At 43.3% G+C, this 20,763-nt stretch overlaps 1 protein-coding gene across 2 annotated transcripts in view; it reads left to right on the forward strand.

Moving 5' to 3' along the window:
- The first annotated feature begins 14,421 nt into the window (after positions 1-14,421).
- NUP205 (nucleoporin 205) overlaps positions 14,422-20,763 on the forward strand; it is a 77,002-nt gene continuing 70,660 nt past the window's right edge. For both annotated transcript variants that reach the window (XM_066362774.1, XM_066362775.1), the window contains exon 1: positions 14,422-14,558. In XM_066362774.1, coding sequence (XP_066218871.1) covers positions 14,531-14,558 — 28 coding nt within the window. In that variant the 5' untranslated portion in view covers positions 14,422-14,530. The remainder of the gene's footprint in view (positions 14,559-20,763) is intronic.

Below are 20,763 nucleotides of genomic sequence, written 5' to 3' on the forward strand. Positions count from 1 at the left end.
TGAGGATGGCTCTGTGGCCTCTGCCTCAGGCACTAGAATGGCTCTGATTGCGGCAGAGCGAAGCCCCAAGATGGACAGAGCATCCCCCCCTGGTGGGCATGCTAGGTGGATCCCAGTCGGGCGCATGCGGGAGTCTGTCTGACTGCCTCCCCATTTCCAGCTTTGGAAAAGTACAAAAACAAAACAAACAAACAAATAAATAAAAGAAACAGCTGAAATTTACTTCTCACAGTCTGGAGGCTGGAAGTCCAAGATCAGGGTACCAGCATGGCCAAGCGAGGGCCTTCTTTTTGGTTGCACACTTCTTATTGTACTCTCATTTGGTGAAAAGGTGAGCTACCTCTCTGGAGCCTCTTTTAAATATGGGCATTAATGTCCTGGTCAGATAGCTCTGTTGGTTAGAGTATTGTTCTGAAGCTCAGAGGTTACCAGTTTGATGCCCGATCAGAGTACATACAGGAATAGCTTGATGCTCCTGTCTCTCTCTCTCTTCCTCTCTCACTGAAATTAAAAAAAAAAAAAGACTCAATCCATCTCTATTAAAAGAAAAGTGTTAAAAGAAATATAGGCATTAATTTTTTTTTCTTTTTTTTCTTTTTTTTTTTTATTTATTCATTTTTAGAGAGGAGAGAGAGAAGGGGGGAGGAGCTGGAAGCATCAACTCCCATATGTGCCTTGACCAGGCAAGCCCAGGGCTTTGAACCGGCAACCTCAGGATTTCCAGGTTGACGCTTTACCCACTGCGCCACCACAGGTCAGGCTAGGCATTAATTTCATTCATGAGGCTTCTAACCTCAATACCTAATCACCTCTTGATGGCCTTACTGACTCATACCATTGCATTAGGGATTAGGATTTCAATATATCCTAATTTGGAACAATACAAATATTAAGACCATAGCAAATCCTAAGAGACAGATTGCAAATGTGTTATAGAAACTTGGAAGACCAAGTCCAATCTAGACACAGAGTGTGTTCCCATCTCATTAAGAGGTTGCTGATGGAATTAATTCTGGAACATAATTAAAATGTTTTTCTGGTCACTTGAAGAGTGATCCTATGTTTTTTTAAATAATGCATTTTAGCCTGACCTGTGGTGGTGCAGTGGATAAAGTGTCAACCTGGAACGCTGAGGTCACCGGTTCAAAACCCTGCACTTGTCTGGTCAAGGCACATATAGGAGTTGATGCTTCCTGCCCCTCCCCCTTTCTCTCTCTATCTCCTCTCTAAAATGAATAAAAATTAAAAAAAAAATTTTTAATCTATATAAATAAAAATGTAAATGTTTGTTCAAAATCTTAAGTCTCTTAAAGCTCTTCACCTATTGCTTTGAAATTTTGACACAACATTGCATTCGAATATGCGCGTTTTTATATAGATTTCACACCTGTGACAGGTAAAAAAAATGCTTTTTTAAAAAAACAGTGCCATCTGTTGGACGTAAAAGCAACACACGCTATACTAAATATTTTACGATTCCATTTCAATGTTATGGGAGAAATATAAATCGCACATGGCTGAAGATATTTTCTGTCAAATACGCAAGAAAAATTCAAATATGAACATGGATTTCACAGCAGAAATTTACAACGAAGCGTTGGATAATGATTGAAGATTTGTGCTTAGAAATCGCAAACAGGCCCTGGCCGGTTGGCTCAGCGGTAGAGCGTCGGCCTGGCGTGCGGGGGACCCGGGCTCGATTCCCGGCCAGGGCACATAGGAGAAGCGCCCATTTGCTTCTCCACCCCCCCCCTTCCTCTCTGTCTCTCTCTTCCCCTCCCACAGCCGAGGCTCCATTGGAGCAGGGATGGCCCGGGCGCTGGGGATGGCTCCTTGGCCTCTGCCCCAGGTGCTAGAGTGGCTCTGGTCGCGGCAGAGCGATGCCCCGGAGGGGCAGAGCATCGCCCCCTGGTGGGCAGAGCATCGCCCCTGGTGGGCGTGCCGGGTGGATCCCGGTCGGGCGCATGCGGGAGTCTGTCTGACTGTCTCTCCCCATTTCCAGCTTCAGAAAAATAAAAAAAAAAAAAAAAAAAAAAACAAAAGAAAATGCAAACAAAGTTCTCAATCAATTGGGAATGCCATCACCGAATTGATCTGCTACTGCTTTGTTCGATGTAGAATTGTGTTGTGAACAAAATTACAACACGGGTGATCTTTTGTCATATGTGCAATAAAATATTCCTAAGCTAACGCTTGAGCAAAAAAGCATTTATGATCAAATAATGCAAACTGTCAATAACGGGGTTGGGGAAATCTTAGATGTGCCAGGAGGAACTGGTAAAACTTTCTTAATTAGATTGATTCTGGCAGCAATTCGATCCCAAAATGACATATAGCCTTAGCTCTTGCGTCGTCCGGAATAGCTGCGACATTGCTACAGATGGAAGAACTGCTCATTCTGTTTTGAAATTGCCATTGAACATGCAATTCATTGAAACTGCCACGTGCAACATTTCCAAAGCATCTGACATGGGAAAAGTATTGCAGAAATGCAAACTTACTGTTTGGGATGAATGCACAATGACGCACAAAAAATTGCTCAAGGCTCTTGATCGATCATTGCAAGATTTGCGTGGAAACATCAAACCATTTGGAAACGCATTAATATTGCTTGCGGGAGATTTCAGGCAAACATTACCTGTAATTGCTCGATCGACACCAGCGGATGAAATAAATGCTTGCCTGAAATACTCTACTTTGTGGCGACACGTAAAGACATTAAAATTAACTACAGATATGCATGTCCAGCTGCAAAACGATCTATCAGCTGAGATATTCTCACATCAATTGCTGGAAATTGGGAATGGAAAGGTGCCGGTTGATCTGACCTCAGGATGAATTTCATTGCCTCATTACTTCTGCCATTTAGTGCCGTCAAAAGAAGTATTGGTGGCCCTGGCCAGTTGGCTCAGTGGTAGAGCGTCGGCCTGGCATGTGGGGGACCCGGGTTCGATTCCCGGCCAGGGCATATAGGAGAAGTGCCCATTTGCTTCTCCATCCCCCCCTTCCTCTCTGTCTCTCTCTTCCCTTCCCGCAGCCAAGGCTCCATTGGAGCAAAGATGGCCCGGGCGCTGGGGATGGCTCCTTGGCCTCTGCCCCAGGTGCTAGAGTGGCTCTGGTGGCGGCAGAGCGACGCCCCGGAGGGGCAGAGCATCGCCCCCTGGTGGGCAGAGCGTCGCCCCTGGTGGGTGTGCCGGGTGGATCCCGGTCGGGCGCATGCGGGAGTCTGTCTGGCTGTCTCTCCTCGTTTCCAGCTTCAGAAAAATAAAAAAAAAAAAAAAAAAAAAAAAAAAGAAATATTGGTTGAAAAAGTATTTCCCAATACTCAAACCAATTATAAGAATCAAGATTAGCTGAGTGAACAAGCTATTCTTGCGGCCAAGAACAAACATTTGTTTACAAACTTAACAATATTATTCAGTCTAACATTCGAAGTGAGGCAGTCACATAAAAGTCCGTCGACACTGTTGTGGAAGCAGATGAAGTGGTTAATTATCCAACAGAATTTTTAAATTCACTCGTTCTGCCAGGGATGCCACTGCATGTACTGCAATTGAAAATCAGTGTGCCAATTATCATGTTGCGAAATACCAACCAGCCAAACCTTTGCAACGGCACACAGCTTGAAGTAAAAAAATTAATGAGCAACGTCGTAGAAGCAACAATCTTTTTTGTTTGTTTGTTTTTTGTATTTTTCTGAAGTTGGAAACGGGGAGGTAGTCAGACAGACTCCCGCATGCGCCTGACTGGGATCCACCCGGCATGCCCACCAGGGGGCGATGCTATGCCCATCTGGGGCTTCGCTCTGTTGCAACCAGAGCCATTCTAGTGCCTGAGGCAGAGCCCACAGAGCCATCCTCAGTGCCCGGGCCAACTTTGCTCCAATGGAGCCTTGGCTGCGGGAGGGGAAGAGAGAGACAGAGAGGAAGGAGAGGGGGAGGGGTGGAGAAGCAGATGGGCGCTTCTCCTGTGTGTGCTGGCCCGGAATCGAACCTGGGACTCCTGCACGCCAGTCCGACGCTCTACCGCTGAGCCAACCGGCCAGGGCTAGAAGCAACAATCTTGACAGAACCTTTCAAAGGTGAAAATGTCCTCATTCCTCACATTCCTATGATTCCAACGGATATGCCATTTCAATTTAAGAGATTGCAGTTCCCAATTCAATTGGCGTTTGCAATCACCGTCAACAAAGCTCAGGGCCAGTCTTTAGAATTCTGTTGTTTAGATATAGATACGTGTTGGGCAGATAGAGTATATTATGCTCACTTTGTTAAATATGACGCTGCCCATGAGGAGGCCGTTGCCCAGGTGATATTAATGTGTGTTGGGGGTGGGCTAAAGGCAGGTAGAATCCTTGTAGCCTGGGGCTTGGTTTTGGGATTAAGCCTTTCCCACCCTTTTTGATGTGGGGTGGTACAATCCAATCATGCCTCAGAGAAGTGACTTTAGACTTCCCTATTTTGTATATTGGATTAGAGGTTGTGAAGCTACAATATAAAATAGGGGCAGAACGGGAGCTTGCTCTCTTGGTTCCTGAGATTATCATTAGAGGAGAGAGCAGAGCAGAGAGCAGAAGGAGGCCACATGGAGTAGGCCAGGAGAAGCAGCCAAGATGGCGGAGTGCTTAGTGAGATGCCAGTTTGTGTAGAGTTTGTATCTGGGATAAGGAAGGAGATGGGGAACTGAGGAGAATAAGGCTGGTGAGCTAGAAACCTTTGATTCTAGGAAACTCGGATAAATCAGTGGCTTTGTGAGCACTGAATGTGAGTGGGTTTTGCAGCCCAGTGTATGTTTTTACTTGCCCGCCGGGTGCAAGCTAGAATTAAAGATGACAGCCCATCAGTTTGTGGCTCCGTTGTTTCTTTACCGACTGTCCGAATCCAATGTGAACCTGCATGGGCCGGGCTGTGGTGACCCTGGCCCTGGCCTCTGCCTTTACAACAGGGATTGCTTCTCACATGGACAATTATATGTTGCGTGTTCTAGAGTCGGCAAACCAGACAATCTCTATATCTGCACAGGCAATGGAACAACAAAAAATATTGTATACCCACAAGCATTGTGAAATTAAACATATTAGAAACATGAGCTTTCTCTTTTCTTTTTTTTCTATTTAACCAGACTGAGCCATAGCAACACGTGGCCGGGTACAGCTAGTTTATAATAAATAAATAAACAAATAAATAAATAAAGCATTTAAAAACAAACAAATAGGCCCTGGCTGGTTGGCTCAGTGGTAGAGCGTCGGCCTGGCATACAGAAGTCCCGGGTTTGATTCCCGGCGAGGGCACACAGGAGAAGCGCCCATTTGCTTCTCCACCCCTCCCCCTCTCCTTCCTCTCTGTCTCTCTCTTCCCCTCCTGCAGTGAGGCTCCAGTGGAGCAAAGATGGCCCGGGCGCTGGGGATGGCTCCTTGGCCTCTGCCCCAGGCACTAGAATGGCTCTGGTTGCAACAGAGCGACGCCCCGGAGGGGCAGAGCATTGCCCCCTGGTGGACAGAGCGTCGCCCCCTGGTGGGCGTGCCAGGTGGATCCCGGTCGGGCGCATGCGGGAGTCTATCTGTCTCTCCCCGTTTCCAGCTTCAGAAAAAGAAAAAAAATAAATAAATAAAATAAAAAAAATAAAAACAAACAAATAGGCCTGACCTGTGGTGGTGCAGTGGATAAAGCGTCGACCTGGAAATGCTGAGGTCGCCGGTTCGAAACCCTGGGCTTGCCTGTTCAAGGCACATATGGGAGTTGATGCTTCCTGCTCCTCCCCCCTTCTCTATCTCTCTCATCTCTCTCTCTCTCCCTCTCTCCTTTCTCAAATGAATAAATAAAATAAAAAATAAGTCATCTTGGTGTCATTATTAAAAAAATAAAAAAAAAAATAAAAACAAAGAAATAAATATAAAAAGAAACAAAAAATGAATACTTGGGAAGGGATTAGCATCCAGACCATATAAAGAACTCCTATAATTCAACAACAACAACAAAAACACAATAGAATTTTAAAAAATGGACAATAGACTTGAGTAGACATTTTTCCAAAGAAGATATACAAGTGAACAATGATCACATTAAAAGATGCTCAACATCACTAATCATTGAGGAAATGCAAATCAAAACCACAAATGAAATACCACTTTATACCCGTTAGAATAACTATTATATATACATATGTATAATTAAAAAGAAAATAATAAGTGTTGACACGGATGTGTAGAAACTGGAACACTTGCACACTGTTTTGGGAATGTAAAATGATACAGCGGCAACGAAACAGACAGTGATTCCTCCAGAAATGAACACGGAATTACTGTATGATCCAGCAGTTTCACTTTTGGGTGTATTCCCAGAATAACTGAACGTGGGGACTCAAAAAGATTTTGTTTACGAGTATTATTCACAATAATCAAAAGGCAGAAGCAACCCAGGGGTCCATCGAGGGATGAACGACTAAACAAAATGTGGTGCATACATACGATGTGATATTATTCAGCCTGCAAAAGGAAGAAAATTTTGACACATCCTACAACATGGATGAACCTGAGGACATTATACTGAGTGAAAATACACCAGTCTCCAAAGCACAGATATTGTATGATTCCACTTATATGAGGTACCTAGAATAGTCAAGTTCATAGAAGAATGGTGGTTGCCCACGGGCTGGGGGGAGGGCAGAATAGGAAATTAGTGTTTAATGGGTACAGAGGTCAGCTGGGGAAATTGAAAAAGTTTTGAAGATGGGATGGTTGTAAAGGTTGTAGAACAGAGTAAATGTACTTTATGCCTCAGAATAGTACACTTAAAAATGGTTAATTTTAGGTTTTGTATATTTTATCACTGAAAAGAAGTGAGTACCCAATCTTTTCTTAAAAAGATTTTATTTATTGATTTTACATAGAGAGGAGGGGGAGATGGAGTGAGAAGTATTAACTCATAGTTGCTTCACTTTAGTTGTTCATCGATTGCTGTATATGTCCTGTTAGGGCAAACCCAGGGTTTTGAACCTACGACCTCAGCGTTCTGGGTCGAAGCTTTATCCATTCTGCCACCACAGGCCAGGCTCCAATTTTATTCTAGGTATTATGCAGAGGTACTTTTAGAAACCAAGAAGCAACAATATTTCAAGGCTAGATAGTTCTTTTTTTCCCTTAAATTTAATTTAAAAATAATTATCTTGCTTTGGGATTGTCATGCTTATGGGTAGAGACTGAAATCTTAAAATCACAGTAAATTCTGAGTTCGTCGGGCCATATGAATTTTCTAATTTTAAAAGCATATAAATTAGTCTTATTACTATATAAATGCTTATTAAATGTGCAATTTAAAATACATATAAGTTTGTTCAACATGGCTGAATTAACACTGCATGGGAACCTCATTAATTGAATTCATTAATACTATACTATTATTAGTACTGCATTAATCCATTTTTATCAGACACTCTTATAGCTTATTTTTTGTTTCTTTAATTCCCATACTTTACCTTCATCATTCTTCACTCTGGTTGTGCTATTACCACAGCAGAATAGCTTCTAAGCTTTAAAAAATTTTTTTCCATTGATTTGAGAGAGGATGGTAGGGAGGGGAGAGAGAAAAAGATAGAAATATCAACTTGTTGTTTCACTTAGTTCCATTTAGTTGTGTATTCATTGGTTGCTCCTCGTATGTGCCCTGATGGGGGTCAAACCTGCAACCTTGGTGTGCTGGGATGATGCTCTCTCCACCGAACCACCCAGCCAGAGCCAAAGTTTGTTTTTTTTTTTTTTTTTTTTTTTTTTTTTTTCCATTTTTCTGAAGCTGGAAACGGGGAGAGACAGTCAGACAGACTCCCGCATGCGCCCGACCGGGATCCACCCGGCACGCCCACCATGGGGCGGCGCTCTGCCCACCAGGGGGCGATGCTCTGCCCATCCTGGGCGTCGCCATATTGCGACCAGAGCCACTCTAGCGCCTGGGGCAGAGGCCACAGAGCCATCCCCAGCGCCCGGGCCATCCTTGCTCCAATGGAGCCTTGGCTGCGGGAGGGGAAGAGAGAGACAGAGAGGAAAGTGCGGCGGAGGGGTGGAGAAGCAAATGGGCGCTTCTCCTGTGTGCCCTGGCCGGGAATCGAACCCGGGTCCTCCGCACGCTAGGCCGACGCTCTACCGCTGAGCCAACCGGCCAGGGCCTCTTTTTTTTTTTTTAGAGAGGAGAGAGAGAGACAGAGGGAGAGAGAGAGAGGAGAGACAGAGAGAGAGAAGGGGGGAGGAGCTGGAAGCATCAATTCCCATATGTGCCTTGACCAGGCAAGCCCAGGGTTTTGAACCGGCGACCTCAGCATTTCCAGGTCGACGCTTTATCCACTGCGCCACCACAGGTCAGGCAGTATTCTTTTTTTTTTTTTTTTAATTTTTTTTATTATTTATTCATTTTTAGAGAGGAGAGAGAGAGACAGAGAGGGAGAAGGGGGGAGGAGCTGGAAGCATCAACTCCCATATGTGCCTTGACCAGGCAAGCCCAGGGTTTCGAACCAGCGACCTCAGCATTTCCAGGTTGACGCTTTATCCACTGCGCCACCACAGGTCAGGCCAGTATTCTTATTTCTATGTTAATAGATGAAGAAACTAGGGCTCAGAGAGGATGAATAACTTGCACACCATCACACAGTAAGTCACTGGCCAAGTAGAAATTTAGATTCAGGGCAACCTGTCTTAATAAAAGTCTCTCCTCAACCCCATCAGCATGCTGTACCTTATTTTCAGTATCTTCCTAAAATCTCAACTCTTCCATGACATGAGAAGATGCAAAAGACACATCGCTGAAGAATGACCATAAGCCAAATTGAAGCAGAGAAATGACACACCATCAGCTTCATGCTGATCTGAAACCTTTCTTGAAATTGTCTCCAACTTATTAATTTTTGCATTTGTTTACACGGGGGAATATTTTCTATTGTCCTTTGTTTCTGAGTTTACATCATGTCCTGAACAGTGCCGTAGTTTATTTCAATTAATGCTGTCTTGTTCCTGGTACATAGTTTAGCTTTGAGTATTCTTCCGATGGGATGAATGCTCTACTTTTCATCACACGCAGACAGAATTCAGCTTCTCTCATCACTCCCCACTCTCCTGCACACGCTCCCTGCCTAAGACCGGAGCCAAGTATTCATGCTGATCCCCAGAGTACAATCAAGACTCTTTTTGATGGGATACATTGACTTTGCCAACCAGTACTTTTACATGACTCTTGTGCAACCCATTTCCCTGTTTTATGGCATGCACAGTGGTGGCACGTGTCATCTGCCAGAACCAAAGTTCTCACATGTATCTATAGGAAAACCTCTCAAGGTAGTTCAACCAGCTAATTCCTTAGCTGGAGCCCTGGTGTTTTTCAAAGAAGGAAATATAGTGTACCTTATCTTCTTTAGGTCTGTATTGGTAGTCCAGGCATTAGGAAAAGAGGGACCTAGTCTTCTTATTCTAGAGTTTTTAGGCACTTGCAAGAGAGATGGTAGTTTTTGAAACTGTCTTTAAGGAGCCTATAATATAGTCTGGTAATGGGTTAGGAGACAGTAGCTTGACCTTTCTCCATCTGTATTCATTCAACCATGTTTAGTGGCTCCCTGTTGTGTACCTCTACTCTTCTATGGGGAGCTTTTAGCCCAGAGGGACACAAAAGTTGTAGAAAATTATAATAAATTATGGGAGAGCAGAGCATGTAACCCAGCCTGAGGTAGAGGAGTAGGGTGGGGAAAGGTATGTCTGAGAAAGGTAATCAGACGAAGGGGCTAAAGGTATTCTAGAACTAGAATATAGTGCCAACAAAGATGCAGAGGGAAGGACGAGGCGATTACCATAGCCAAAGGGAACACCCCACGAAGAAGAGGGCTGCATGGGTAAGGGGCTCAGGGAGCCGGAGAGGCTGAGTGTGTATCTAAGTCCCCACTTAACCTGTGATTTTGCTTGCCACAGTTTCAGTCACCCATGGTGGCCAACCTCAGTCTGAAAATATTACATGGAAAATTCCAGAAATAAATAATTTACGTTTTAAACATCTATTCTGAGTAGCATGACAAAATCTCCATCCATCCCACCTGGGCCTTGAATCATAACCTTTGTTAGCATATCCAAGCCCGTTAGTAGTCACTTAATAACATGATTATCAGATCAGTTACCAAAGAGAGGAAAGAGAAACAGAGAGAGAACATTTGCATAACTTTTATTACAGCATATTGTTACAATTGTTCTACTTTATTATTAGTTACAAGTAAGTTAATCCTTACAGTGCCTAATTTATAAACTAAACTCTGGCATAGTTATGTATGCATAGGGGAAAATATTGTATTTACAGTATAGGGATTGGTACTATCTGCAGTTTCAGGCATCCACTAGGGAGTTGAAAACATTCCCTGCAGATAACAGGGGACTACTATATCTCCATTTAGCATGTATTTCGCCAGAGAAATAATTTGTTTTTATTTAACAAACACACAATATAGTGCTATGTATTTCACTTCCTTACATGGTTTTCTTAGCGCAGCAAAAGAGCAGAAGTGGAAACAACAAGGCTTCTTAAATCCTAGGCTCAGGACTTGCCCGATGTCACTTCCACTGCATTTTTTTTCACCTAAGCAAGTCGCGAGGCTCACCCAGATGTAGCATGGCTGATGATAGCACAATGGCTTGACTTCTGGGATGTGTGATTCATTGGGAGCCTTTTTAACAAGAAGCTAACAATTTTAATGGGAAGATGATCGTTAGCACATAGGGCTATAATAGAGGTAGGTGACGATGCAATAGAGCTATTAGGAAAGAGACTTCTGAATTGGATGCAGGGGTGGTCGAGAATAGCAGCAGGACCTGACCTGTGGTGGCGCAGTGGATAAAGCCTTGACCTGGAATGCCGAGGTTGCTGGTTCGAGACTCTGGGCTTGCTAGGTCAAGGCATATATGAGAAGCAACTACTATGAGTTGATGCTTCCTACTCCTCCCCTTTCTTTCTCTCTCTTTTCCCTTTCTCTAAAATCAATAAGTAAAATCTTAAAAAAGAAAGGAAAAGGACTAACATCAGGGAGGCCTCATTAACACAGGCTCTGAGACTTGGAAGGCCAGTCATGTGTGGGAGGTTAACTTGGTGAGTGGTCAACAGAGGGGGATGGGAAGGGAAGGAAGGGCATGCCGGGCAAATAGAATAGCAGGTGCAAAGGCATCAATACATGGTTCAAGAAAGCATGCTGTTCTGGGGGAAATGATAATAATATTCAGGATGGTCAGAGTAAAGGGCAGTTGGGGAAGAATGAAAGTGAAGAGGCTGAACCCGATCAGGAAGTGGCCAGAATGCCTTGCTAAGACGTTTTCAAATATTGCCCTTGGATAAACAGGTCATTGAGACATTTTGATCGGGGTAAGCTCATAATCTGATTTGTGTATCTGAAAATCATTTTGGGAATCCATGAGAAGGGAATGAGATGGAAATCAACAAGACCAGTGTAAAGACAATGGCAAAATCCCAAGTATAAGACGATGAGACCTGAGGAGAACAATGGCCTAGGGATCAGAGAGCAGAATATTTGTGAGGTACAATGGGTAGGATGTGGCAGTCGAAGGAAGAATATTAAAAGACTCGGGTTTCTGACTTTGGCAATCATATGAATACAGGTGGCAGGGTTTTAAGAGATAAGTGCTCACTTAAGTTATGGATTAACTGATTGGTTTTGAGATGCCAATGTGACAATCAGTAGAGATGTGGGGTACACAAGTTAGATACACAAATCTGAAAGATGGCAGAGAGGACTGGACTAGAATCTCTCTCTCTCTCTCTCTCTCTCTCTCTCTCACACACACACACACACACACACACACACACACACACACACACACACACACAGAATTCGTCAGTTAATGGGTAGTAGTAAGAAGCCATAGATTTCCTAGGAACACGTAGAAGGAAAAGAATAAATAGAAGCTGGGAATGACCGAAAGGGAAGCACTACATTTAATGATGAGAAGAGGAAGAGAAATTCCTGTAGGAAACTTAAAAAGAAGAACTAGAAAGATAGAAGGAAAACCAGGAACAGCAGTGCCCCACAAGTCAAGGGAGAGAATGACTGTGTGATGATGGATGAGGGGGCATTGCAGAAGCTAAAGTGTTCCTTCATAGAAAGCAAAGTGACCTACTCGGAGGGAAGTGTGTGGGCTGAGAGCATATGTGGAGGGGAAGGCTTGTAATAGCTGTGCTGAGAAAGAAAATCTTTGAATGCCGCTTCCTGCCAATTTTCTGCTCAATATTCTTCTCACTTTCACACTAAACTTCGCCTTTTCATTCTCTCTTCCCCTCCATTCTTTAAAACCACTTTAATTGTAGTCTGGCATTTCTCTCCGTATAACAGTGACTTTAAAATAAATCACCAATGACTTTTGTGTGCCTCCTAATATACATCTTACTGTTATTTGTTCAGGAGAATGAATTTTCCTGATATTCAGAACAACATATGCTGTGATTTTTGTCTAAATTATTTAATTATGATGTCCAACTGTGAAATGGGAATATAAATTATTTTCTCCCAGCCTCAGTGGAATGTTGGAGGAGGTGATAAAGTGAGGTTTTATTATTTTTATTTTATTATTATTATTATTGAGACAGAGAGAGGGATAGATAGGGACAGATAGACAGGAACGGAGAGAGATGAGAAGCATCAATCATTAGTTTTTCGTTGCGACACCTTAGTTGTTCATTGATTGCTTTCTCATATGTGCCTTGACTGTGGGCTTTCCAGCAGACCGAGTAACCCCCTGCTTGAGCCAGTGACCTTGGGTCCAAGCTGGTGAGCTTTGCTCAAACCAGATGAGCCCGCTCTCAAGCTGGTGACATTGGCGACCTCGGGGTCTCGAACCTGGGTCCTCCGCATCCCAATCCGACGCTCTATCCACTGCAACACCACCCAGTCAGGCATAAAGTGAGGTTTTAAGGCACATGGATATCTGAGATAAGTAGCTATAATTATAGCATCGCCTAATAAGAATGTTTCCAGAACCTGACCTGTGGTAGCGCAGTGGATAAAAGTGTCCACCTGGAATGCCGAGGTTGCTGGTTTGAAACCCTGGGCTTGCCTGGTCAAGGCACATGTGAGAAGCAAATATGAGTTGATGCTTCTTACTCCTCCCCCACCTCCTTTCTCCCTCTCTCTCTCCTTTCTCTAAAATCAACAAAATCGTAAAAAAATAAAAGTAATCAAGGACCTAATTAAAACTAAATAAAACAAAGGAAAGTATTAAAGAATGTTTCAGGCCCTGGCCGGTTGGCTCAGCGGTAGAGCGTCGGCCTGGCGTGAGGGGGACCCGGGTTCGATTCCCGGCCAGGGCACATAGGAGAAGCGCCCATTTGCTTCTCCAACCCCCCCCCCCTCCTTCCTCTCTGTCTCTCTCTTCCCCTCCCGCAGCCAAGGCTCCATTGGAGCAAAGATGGCCCGGGCGCTGGGGATGGCTCCTTGGCCTCTGCCCCAGGCGCTAGAGTGGCTCTGGTCGCGGTAGAGCGACGCCCCGGAGGGGCAGAGCATCGCCCCCTGGTGGGCAGAGCATGGCCCCTGGTGGGCGAGACGGGTGGATCCCGGTCGGGCGCATGCAGGAGTCTGTCTGTCTCTCCCCGTTTCCAGCTTCAGAAAAATACAAAAAAAAAAAAAGAGTGTTTCAGAAATTAAATAAGATAATGAAATAATAATATATAAATAAAATATAAAACAAATTATAAATATAAGTAATAATGCTATTTATTAATTAAGATAGTGTGAAATTCTCAATAATTATCTGGCATGTGATAGCAAATGATAATGACTATATTTTAGTTTGAAAATTCACAAACTAAAATTTAGCAAGTGAAAAAAGAAGATCCAGTTATTTGAGGGCGCATTTTATGAAATGGTATGTCAGCAAATTGCTTCAATATAATCTCCCATGTTGGGGGTGGGGTACAGGAATTGGCCATGTTATTGAAGGTACTTATTCTAATTTTGTATACATTTGGAATTTCGTAATAAAATGTTATCATTTGTTTTACTCTATACAACTATGTTGATGCAATATACTTGATGTATTGGAACATAAGGAATACTTAGTTTGTCATCTCTTAAAGTGAGTAGTAATGCAAGGAATATTTAATTTGAAATGAAGATGATTTAAATTTACGGTTCTTATAAATCATAAATGGGAGTTATTTCAACACTAGTCTCAGAATATAATTTTTTTTTCTTTTCCACCTAAACCAACTTTATGCATCCTTAAAAAAGAAACTACAAGTCCCAGGATGCACTGCACGACTAACGTGAAATTAAGGACCTCGCGTCTCCGAACTGGTTGCACTCGCCTTATATGTATGGGAATAATTTCGGCGAAAATTGACTTGTGTGGCCCAGAGCAGATTTTCGAGTCTTTGCACTCCTGGGTCAGCAGAGTGTGCTGTTCAGAGGGGAGTCAGAGTGGGACCTTTTGGTTCAGGTGTCGCCGCGGGCAGCCTCCCCCTTTCCTGGGGCTTCCGTGCGCACAGGGCTCCGTTAGGGCGCCTCCAAGATGGCGGCGCTGTTGGCGGTAAATTCGGGTGAGTGCGGCGGGGTGGAAGGCTGACCAGGGCTGGACAAAGATCGGTTTCCAGGGAGACACCCGGGCGGTGAGGTTCCTTGGAGTGCAAGCCCCCTGTTGTGCATAGTGTCCCCTTCTTCCTAGCTCTGGGTCTAGAGTCCCGCCCCTCCCCAGTTTGAATGGCGCGCGTTGGCGCGGCGGCTCCAGCCCTCCAGGTGGCCCTTGAGGGTCGAAACTCAGAGGCTCGGTCCGCTGCACCCCGGCGTGCAGTCTTTCGCGGCTCAGGGCCGAGCCCGATCCTTCCCACTCCCCACACCGTGGCGTGTCTGCGGCCCGGATTTTGCCCCGACGCGCATGTCTCGGGCCATGAGGCCACAGGACCTGAGATATTTTTAAGCCGCGAGCGCCGGCCAAAAACTCGCACCCCAAAGTAGGCACCAAGCTCATGGAGGTTGAGGGGCAGGGCTTGTAGGAAGCGAGGACTCGGATTATGAGAGGTGCCGAGAAGGGGTCCCCTAGGCCCAGCAGGTGACTCCCGGTTCCGCGGGTGTGGCCCGTTCCCCCAGCTCCTGCTCCTGCGCTTTTGGAGCGGTAGACTGTGGGGTCGGGGTGGAATCTAGACGGCGGTGAAGGAACTCTGAATGGTTTGATGTGGGTTCTCTTTTTGGCGATGCTCAACGTGGGGCGGTACACCCCCCCCCCCACTCCCCCGCCTCCAGGGGCGTTTGAAAGAGTGGGTGCATTTCTATTGTCACAATTCCTGGGATGCACGTTGGCGCCTAGTGGGCGGGGCAAGGATGCCTGAAAATGAATTTCCTGCTTAGAATGTCAGCGCAGGGACCGAAAAGTACTTAGCTTCCTGCGCACAGTTAAGAGCCTCCCTGCCTGGTGAATGCTTGTAGAGGCTCTCCAAGAGGACCCTTTCTTGGGACCTCTTCTTTCTGGCTCTGTAAAGTCATTTCGTTGGTGGTGGTGCTTTTGGTGCTGGTTTGTTCTGTTTTCCACAGGACCGATATTCTTAAAAAGTTTTAAATCTGAGTTTTTCAAATCAAACCATTTCAGAAATGCAGTGATGAATTATACTAATGAAGGGTTATGTTTATTGAGCACCTACTGTTTCCTAGGCACTGGACTGAGTTGTACTTTCATCCCAGTTAGTTCCCTTTATACACCTTTGGGGTGGCTGCTATTAAGTACCCCATTTTACAGACTTGGAAATAGAAGCATATTGTGGTTAAGTAACTTCCCCAAAGTTATACAGCTGATGATTCGAAGCCAGTCTTTGATTCTTAAACTAATACATGCTACTACTTAAATGCAACCTAATTAATTTTATTACATCAAGTGTTCACATATCTCAATGTTAGTAATAAAGTTACTTCCTTAATATTGTTATCCTGCCATCCCACTCTGATGTATATACTTAGAGTAACGCAGGTTATATGTGTGGTTATATACTTTTCTTTAGTACATACTCATGCCACTAAACAAATCATTGAAGGAAAAAGGAGTTGTCAATGGTGTTTAATTGACAATATAGAAAGGAAACATTATTAAAGAGCAAGAATCAGGAGACTATATATGTATTTTTTAATTTAGATGTTAGAGAAGCAACCCAAATGTCCATAAGTGGATGAATGGATAAACACTGTAGTATATACATACAGTAGAATACTATTAGTCTTTTTATTTTATTTTATTTTATTTTATTTTATTTTACTATTAGTCTTAAAAAGGAAATCCTTTCAAATAATGCAACATGGATGAGCCTTTAGAATATTCTATGAATTAAACTAGTCACAAAAAAAAATATGGTATGATCCCACTTATATGATGTATCTTAGAGTAGTCAAAGGAGAAACAAAGAATGTTGGTTGCCATTGGCTGGCGGAAGCTGGAAATGGGGAGTTGTTTAATGGGTACAAAGTTTCAGTTCTGCAGGAGGAAGAAGTTCTGGAGATCTGATCTACAACATGAATGAATTTCATGCTACTGATCTATACACTTAAAAGTGTTTAAGATAAGCAAATTTTAAGGTTTTTTTTTTCTTTTAATCATAATTCCTTTTTTTTTTTTTTCATTTTTCTGAAGCTGGAAACAGGGAGAGACAGTCAGACAGACTCCCGCATGCGCCCGACCGGGATCCACCTGGCACGCCCACCGTGGGGCGATGCTCTGCCCACCAGGGGGCGATGCTCTGCCCATCCTGGGCGTGGCCATGTTGCGACCAGAGCCACTCTAGCGCCTGAGGCAGAGGCCACAGAGCCATCCCCAGCACCCGGGCCATCTTTGCTCCAATGGAGCCTTGGCTGCAGGAGAGGAAGAGAGAGACAGAGAGGAAAGAGCGGCGGAGGGGTGGAGAAGCAAATGGGCGCTTCTCCTGTGTGCCCTGACAATTCCAAAAAAATTAAACAGCTTAGAGTTGTAGAAGGGGGAAAAAAACCAGAGGTTCTGTAGAGTTCTAAGGCCTGTGCTTGAGTTCCAGCTGCATTATTGACTAGTATTGTAACTTGTATCATCCTGGTAGAGTAGACATGCTGCTAGTACTATTGACATTGTTTGACAGCCCTTCCTGACTATTTTTCAAATGACCTCTGTCACCTAATTGAGAGCAAACAGAAGCCAACAGGCATGAACTCTCTCTCTCTTTTTACCCTAAAACCTGTAAACCTAGATATATCTGCACTCTTTGAATCAGTGACCCTGTGTCTATCCAAGGTAAATCCCACCCTTTATTCCCTGGGTTAGTCAACCTTTTTATACCTACTGCCCACTTTTGTATCTCTGTTAGTAGTAAAATTTTCTAACCGCCTATCGGTTCCACAGTAATGGTGATTTATAAAGTAGGGAAGTAACTTTACTTTATAAAATTTATAAAGCAGAGTTACAGCAAGTTAAATCATATAATAATAATTACTTACCAAGTACTTTATGTCGGATTTTCGCTAAGTTTGGCAGAGTAAATCTTTATAAAACAACTTACTATAGTTAAATCTATCTTTTTATTTATATATACTTGGGTTGCTCTGCTACCGCCCACCATGAAAGCTGGAACGCCCACTAGTGGGTGGTAGGGACCAGGTTGACTACCACTGCTTTATGCCTGTACCTCTGACTCCCATCTCCTTTTGGATATCCACCTCTCTTTTGCTCCTTTCCATTAACCTCCCTCTTTATCTTGATCTCATGCTTCCCTTCAGTTACTGTCCTCTTCACAAACCTTCCAAAAGGATTCACTAACTCCATTCTTATACCTCCTCTTCTCCGCCCGCTCTAGTCTCTTCCCATCTTCCTAAACAGCTCTCCGTAAGGTTAATATGTAATATGCTCTTCTATTTCCTTAAGTCCAGCAGACATTTTTAATCGTTGTTTTGCTTATCTTTAGAGTAAAGACCAAAATCCTTAACATTGGCTGGGAAGCCCTGCAGGATGTGGCAGTTTCGTCCCTTGCCAGGCCCTTGTGTGTTCTGTACTCTTAACTCTCTTGAGCTTCTCAGTTCTTTGGGAGTACAGCATTCTCTATTGCTTTGGGAACCCACGTGCTGTCCTTACTTTCTGGAATGCATGTCCTCACCCTAACCCCAAAGTTAAAGCATGCTTTTATCCTTAAAATATTCAGCCTGACCATCACTTCCTTAATGAATCCTTCCCTTCCCTAACCTCCCGGGCTATGTTAGATTCCCTTGATCTTTGTGCTGGGGCACCTCTCCTTCATAGCACTCACCAAACTGGATATTACACTTACGTATGACTGTATGATAACTGTGTTTCCTCACTACAACTCACCTGTACTGAGTTCATGATGAACGACTGAATAAATGTGACTGGCTGGAGGTATTCTTACATAGTAACACTTTGAGTAGTATGAACGTTCATGTATATCCTCGTGCCTCCTGAGTACAATCGATTTATTTTAAAAATGTGTAAAGCAACATTAAAAAAAAGGCAAATGTATGTTCTTGTTTCCATAAATTGGTTATCAAACAAACATGGTTTTAAGTTAATAAAACTGTAACTGGAACTAATTTCATTTTTTGAAAAAAATACTCACTCCCGGGGGTCAGCGAGCATGAAAATAACTCACTACTCAAAGGGTTAAGGAAAACAAATGTAAAGTATTTCTCAAATGAACAAAATCACTTAGCTTAAAATGACATATTTAGTAACTTGGAAAATTTTATAGCTTCCTTTTTATAGCAGGAAGGTATTTACTAAAATTAGTCAAACCAAGGTCAAGCTGAAGATAAGTCGTGTTACAGCTACCTTCTGTGATGTATTAATGGTGGGCAGAGGAGGCTAGTATACGTGGGAGGTTTCGGTGTAGAGTTTTTGACCTATTATTGGATGGCTCTCCATGAAAGGGAGGAAATGAAATTTTTTTTGAGAACTCACTGAGCTTATTCAAGCTAAGGATGTATAATGCAAAGAAATTTATTAGTTCTTCAAAGTATATTAAGTATTATTTTTATAGACAGTTTACTTTTTCTCAACTCTTTGTCAGATTTCTTAAATACTGTGGTAAGACAAGTTTCAGATTTGCCTAGGAGTCATTAAAAAAATTTTTTCCCCATTGATTTGAGAGCAAGGAAGAGAAAGGAAAAGGGGGGGGGTGAGAGAGAGAGAGAGAGGGAATCATCAACTTGTTGTTCCACTTAGTTGTACACTCACTGGTCACATCTTGTATGTGCCCTGACTGAGGATCAAACCTGAGACCTCCATGCCAGAACTACATTATCTCGGGCTGGGAACCTATGGCTTGCAAGGCAGATGTGGCTCTTGATGGCTGCATCTGGCTTGCAGACAAATCTTTAATAAAAAAAATAATAACGTTAAAAATATAAAACATTCTTATATATTACAATCCATTCATTTCCTACCGCTCATGTTCATGGTTGCAGGTGGCTGGAGCCAATCACAGCTGTCCTCCAGGACAACACCAAATTTTTATTGGATAATATGTAAAGTACATGGGTCGTTGTATGGCTCTCATGGAATTACATTTTAAAATATGTGGCATTCATGGCTCTCTCAGCCAAAAAGATTCCCGACCCCTGCTCTATCTGCTGAGCCACCAGGCCAGAGCTTTAGAAGTCATACAAATTTCACTTATATACAGTTTGTCTCCCAACTTGATTGTAGATTTTAAAAACCAAGACTGTTTCTCTTATCCCCTACTGTATACTGTTTAATTGTGGAGCTTAAATATTTTTAGGTCAGTGAATTCAGCTGAGTTAGGTAAATTTGTCTAGATGTGATCTGAATTTCTTTACTTACCAGTCTGTTCACCTGAATTCACCTTCTCATTTATGTATGGAGGCAGTGCATCTTAGTGGTTAGGGTACATTCTGATGCTAGACTGCCTGGGTTCACAATCTATTTACTTATCCCGGTGACCTGGGATGAGGTTCTAGACCTCCTGGCCTTGGTTTCCATATCTGTAAAATGTAGGGAGGCATAGTGGTGACCTTACAGCAGGGGTCCCCAAACTACGGCCCATGGGCCACATTCGGCCCCCTGAGGCCATTTATCCGGCCCCCGCCGCACTTCTGGAAGGGGCACCTCTTTCATTGGTGGTCAGTGAGAGGAGCATAGTTCCCATTGAAATACTGGTAAGTTTGTTGATTTAAATTTACTTGTTGTTTATTTTAAATATTGTATTTGTTCCCGTTTTGTTTTTTTACTTTAAAATAAGATATGTGCAGTATGCATAGGGATTTGTTCATAGTTTTTTTTATAGTTCGGCCCTCCAACGGTCTGAGGGACAGTGAACTGGCTCCCTGTGTAAAAAGTTTGGGGACCCCTGCCTTACAGTGTTCTGTGATGAAATAATACTTATAAAGAGCTTAGAACCATGCTCAGGATCATATAGCAAAAGCTCAGTGTTACTTCTTATTACTTCTTACCTTTACAAATCAAAATGTGACCCCATTTTATGAATTTACAAAAGTATTTCGTACTTGTATGCTGTTTTTTAATAGCTAGTATCCCAGCCAAAATAAAGTACTCTTAATTTCAGCATTCTAAGCTTTCAAAATCTGATCCCCTCCTCCCCGTACTCCTGCTTTCCGTTTGGATGGAAAGTCACTTAGGTTGATTGCATGCCTGTGGTATGCCAGGCACTGGATTGTGTTTGATCTGACGTATCTCATTTAATCATCCAGTCCCATGAAGCAGATGACTTCTCTATTTTATGTATAAGGGAAACTGGAGTGTGAAGAGGTTAT

This window comes from Saccopteryx leptura, chromosome 2, assembly GCF_036850995.1.
Source record: "Saccopteryx leptura isolate mSacLep1 chromosome 2, mSacLep1_pri_phased_curated, whole genome shotgun sequence".
Classification (NCBI taxonomy): domain Eukaryota; kingdom Metazoa; phylum Chordata; class Mammalia; order Chiroptera; family Emballonuridae; genus Saccopteryx; species Saccopteryx leptura.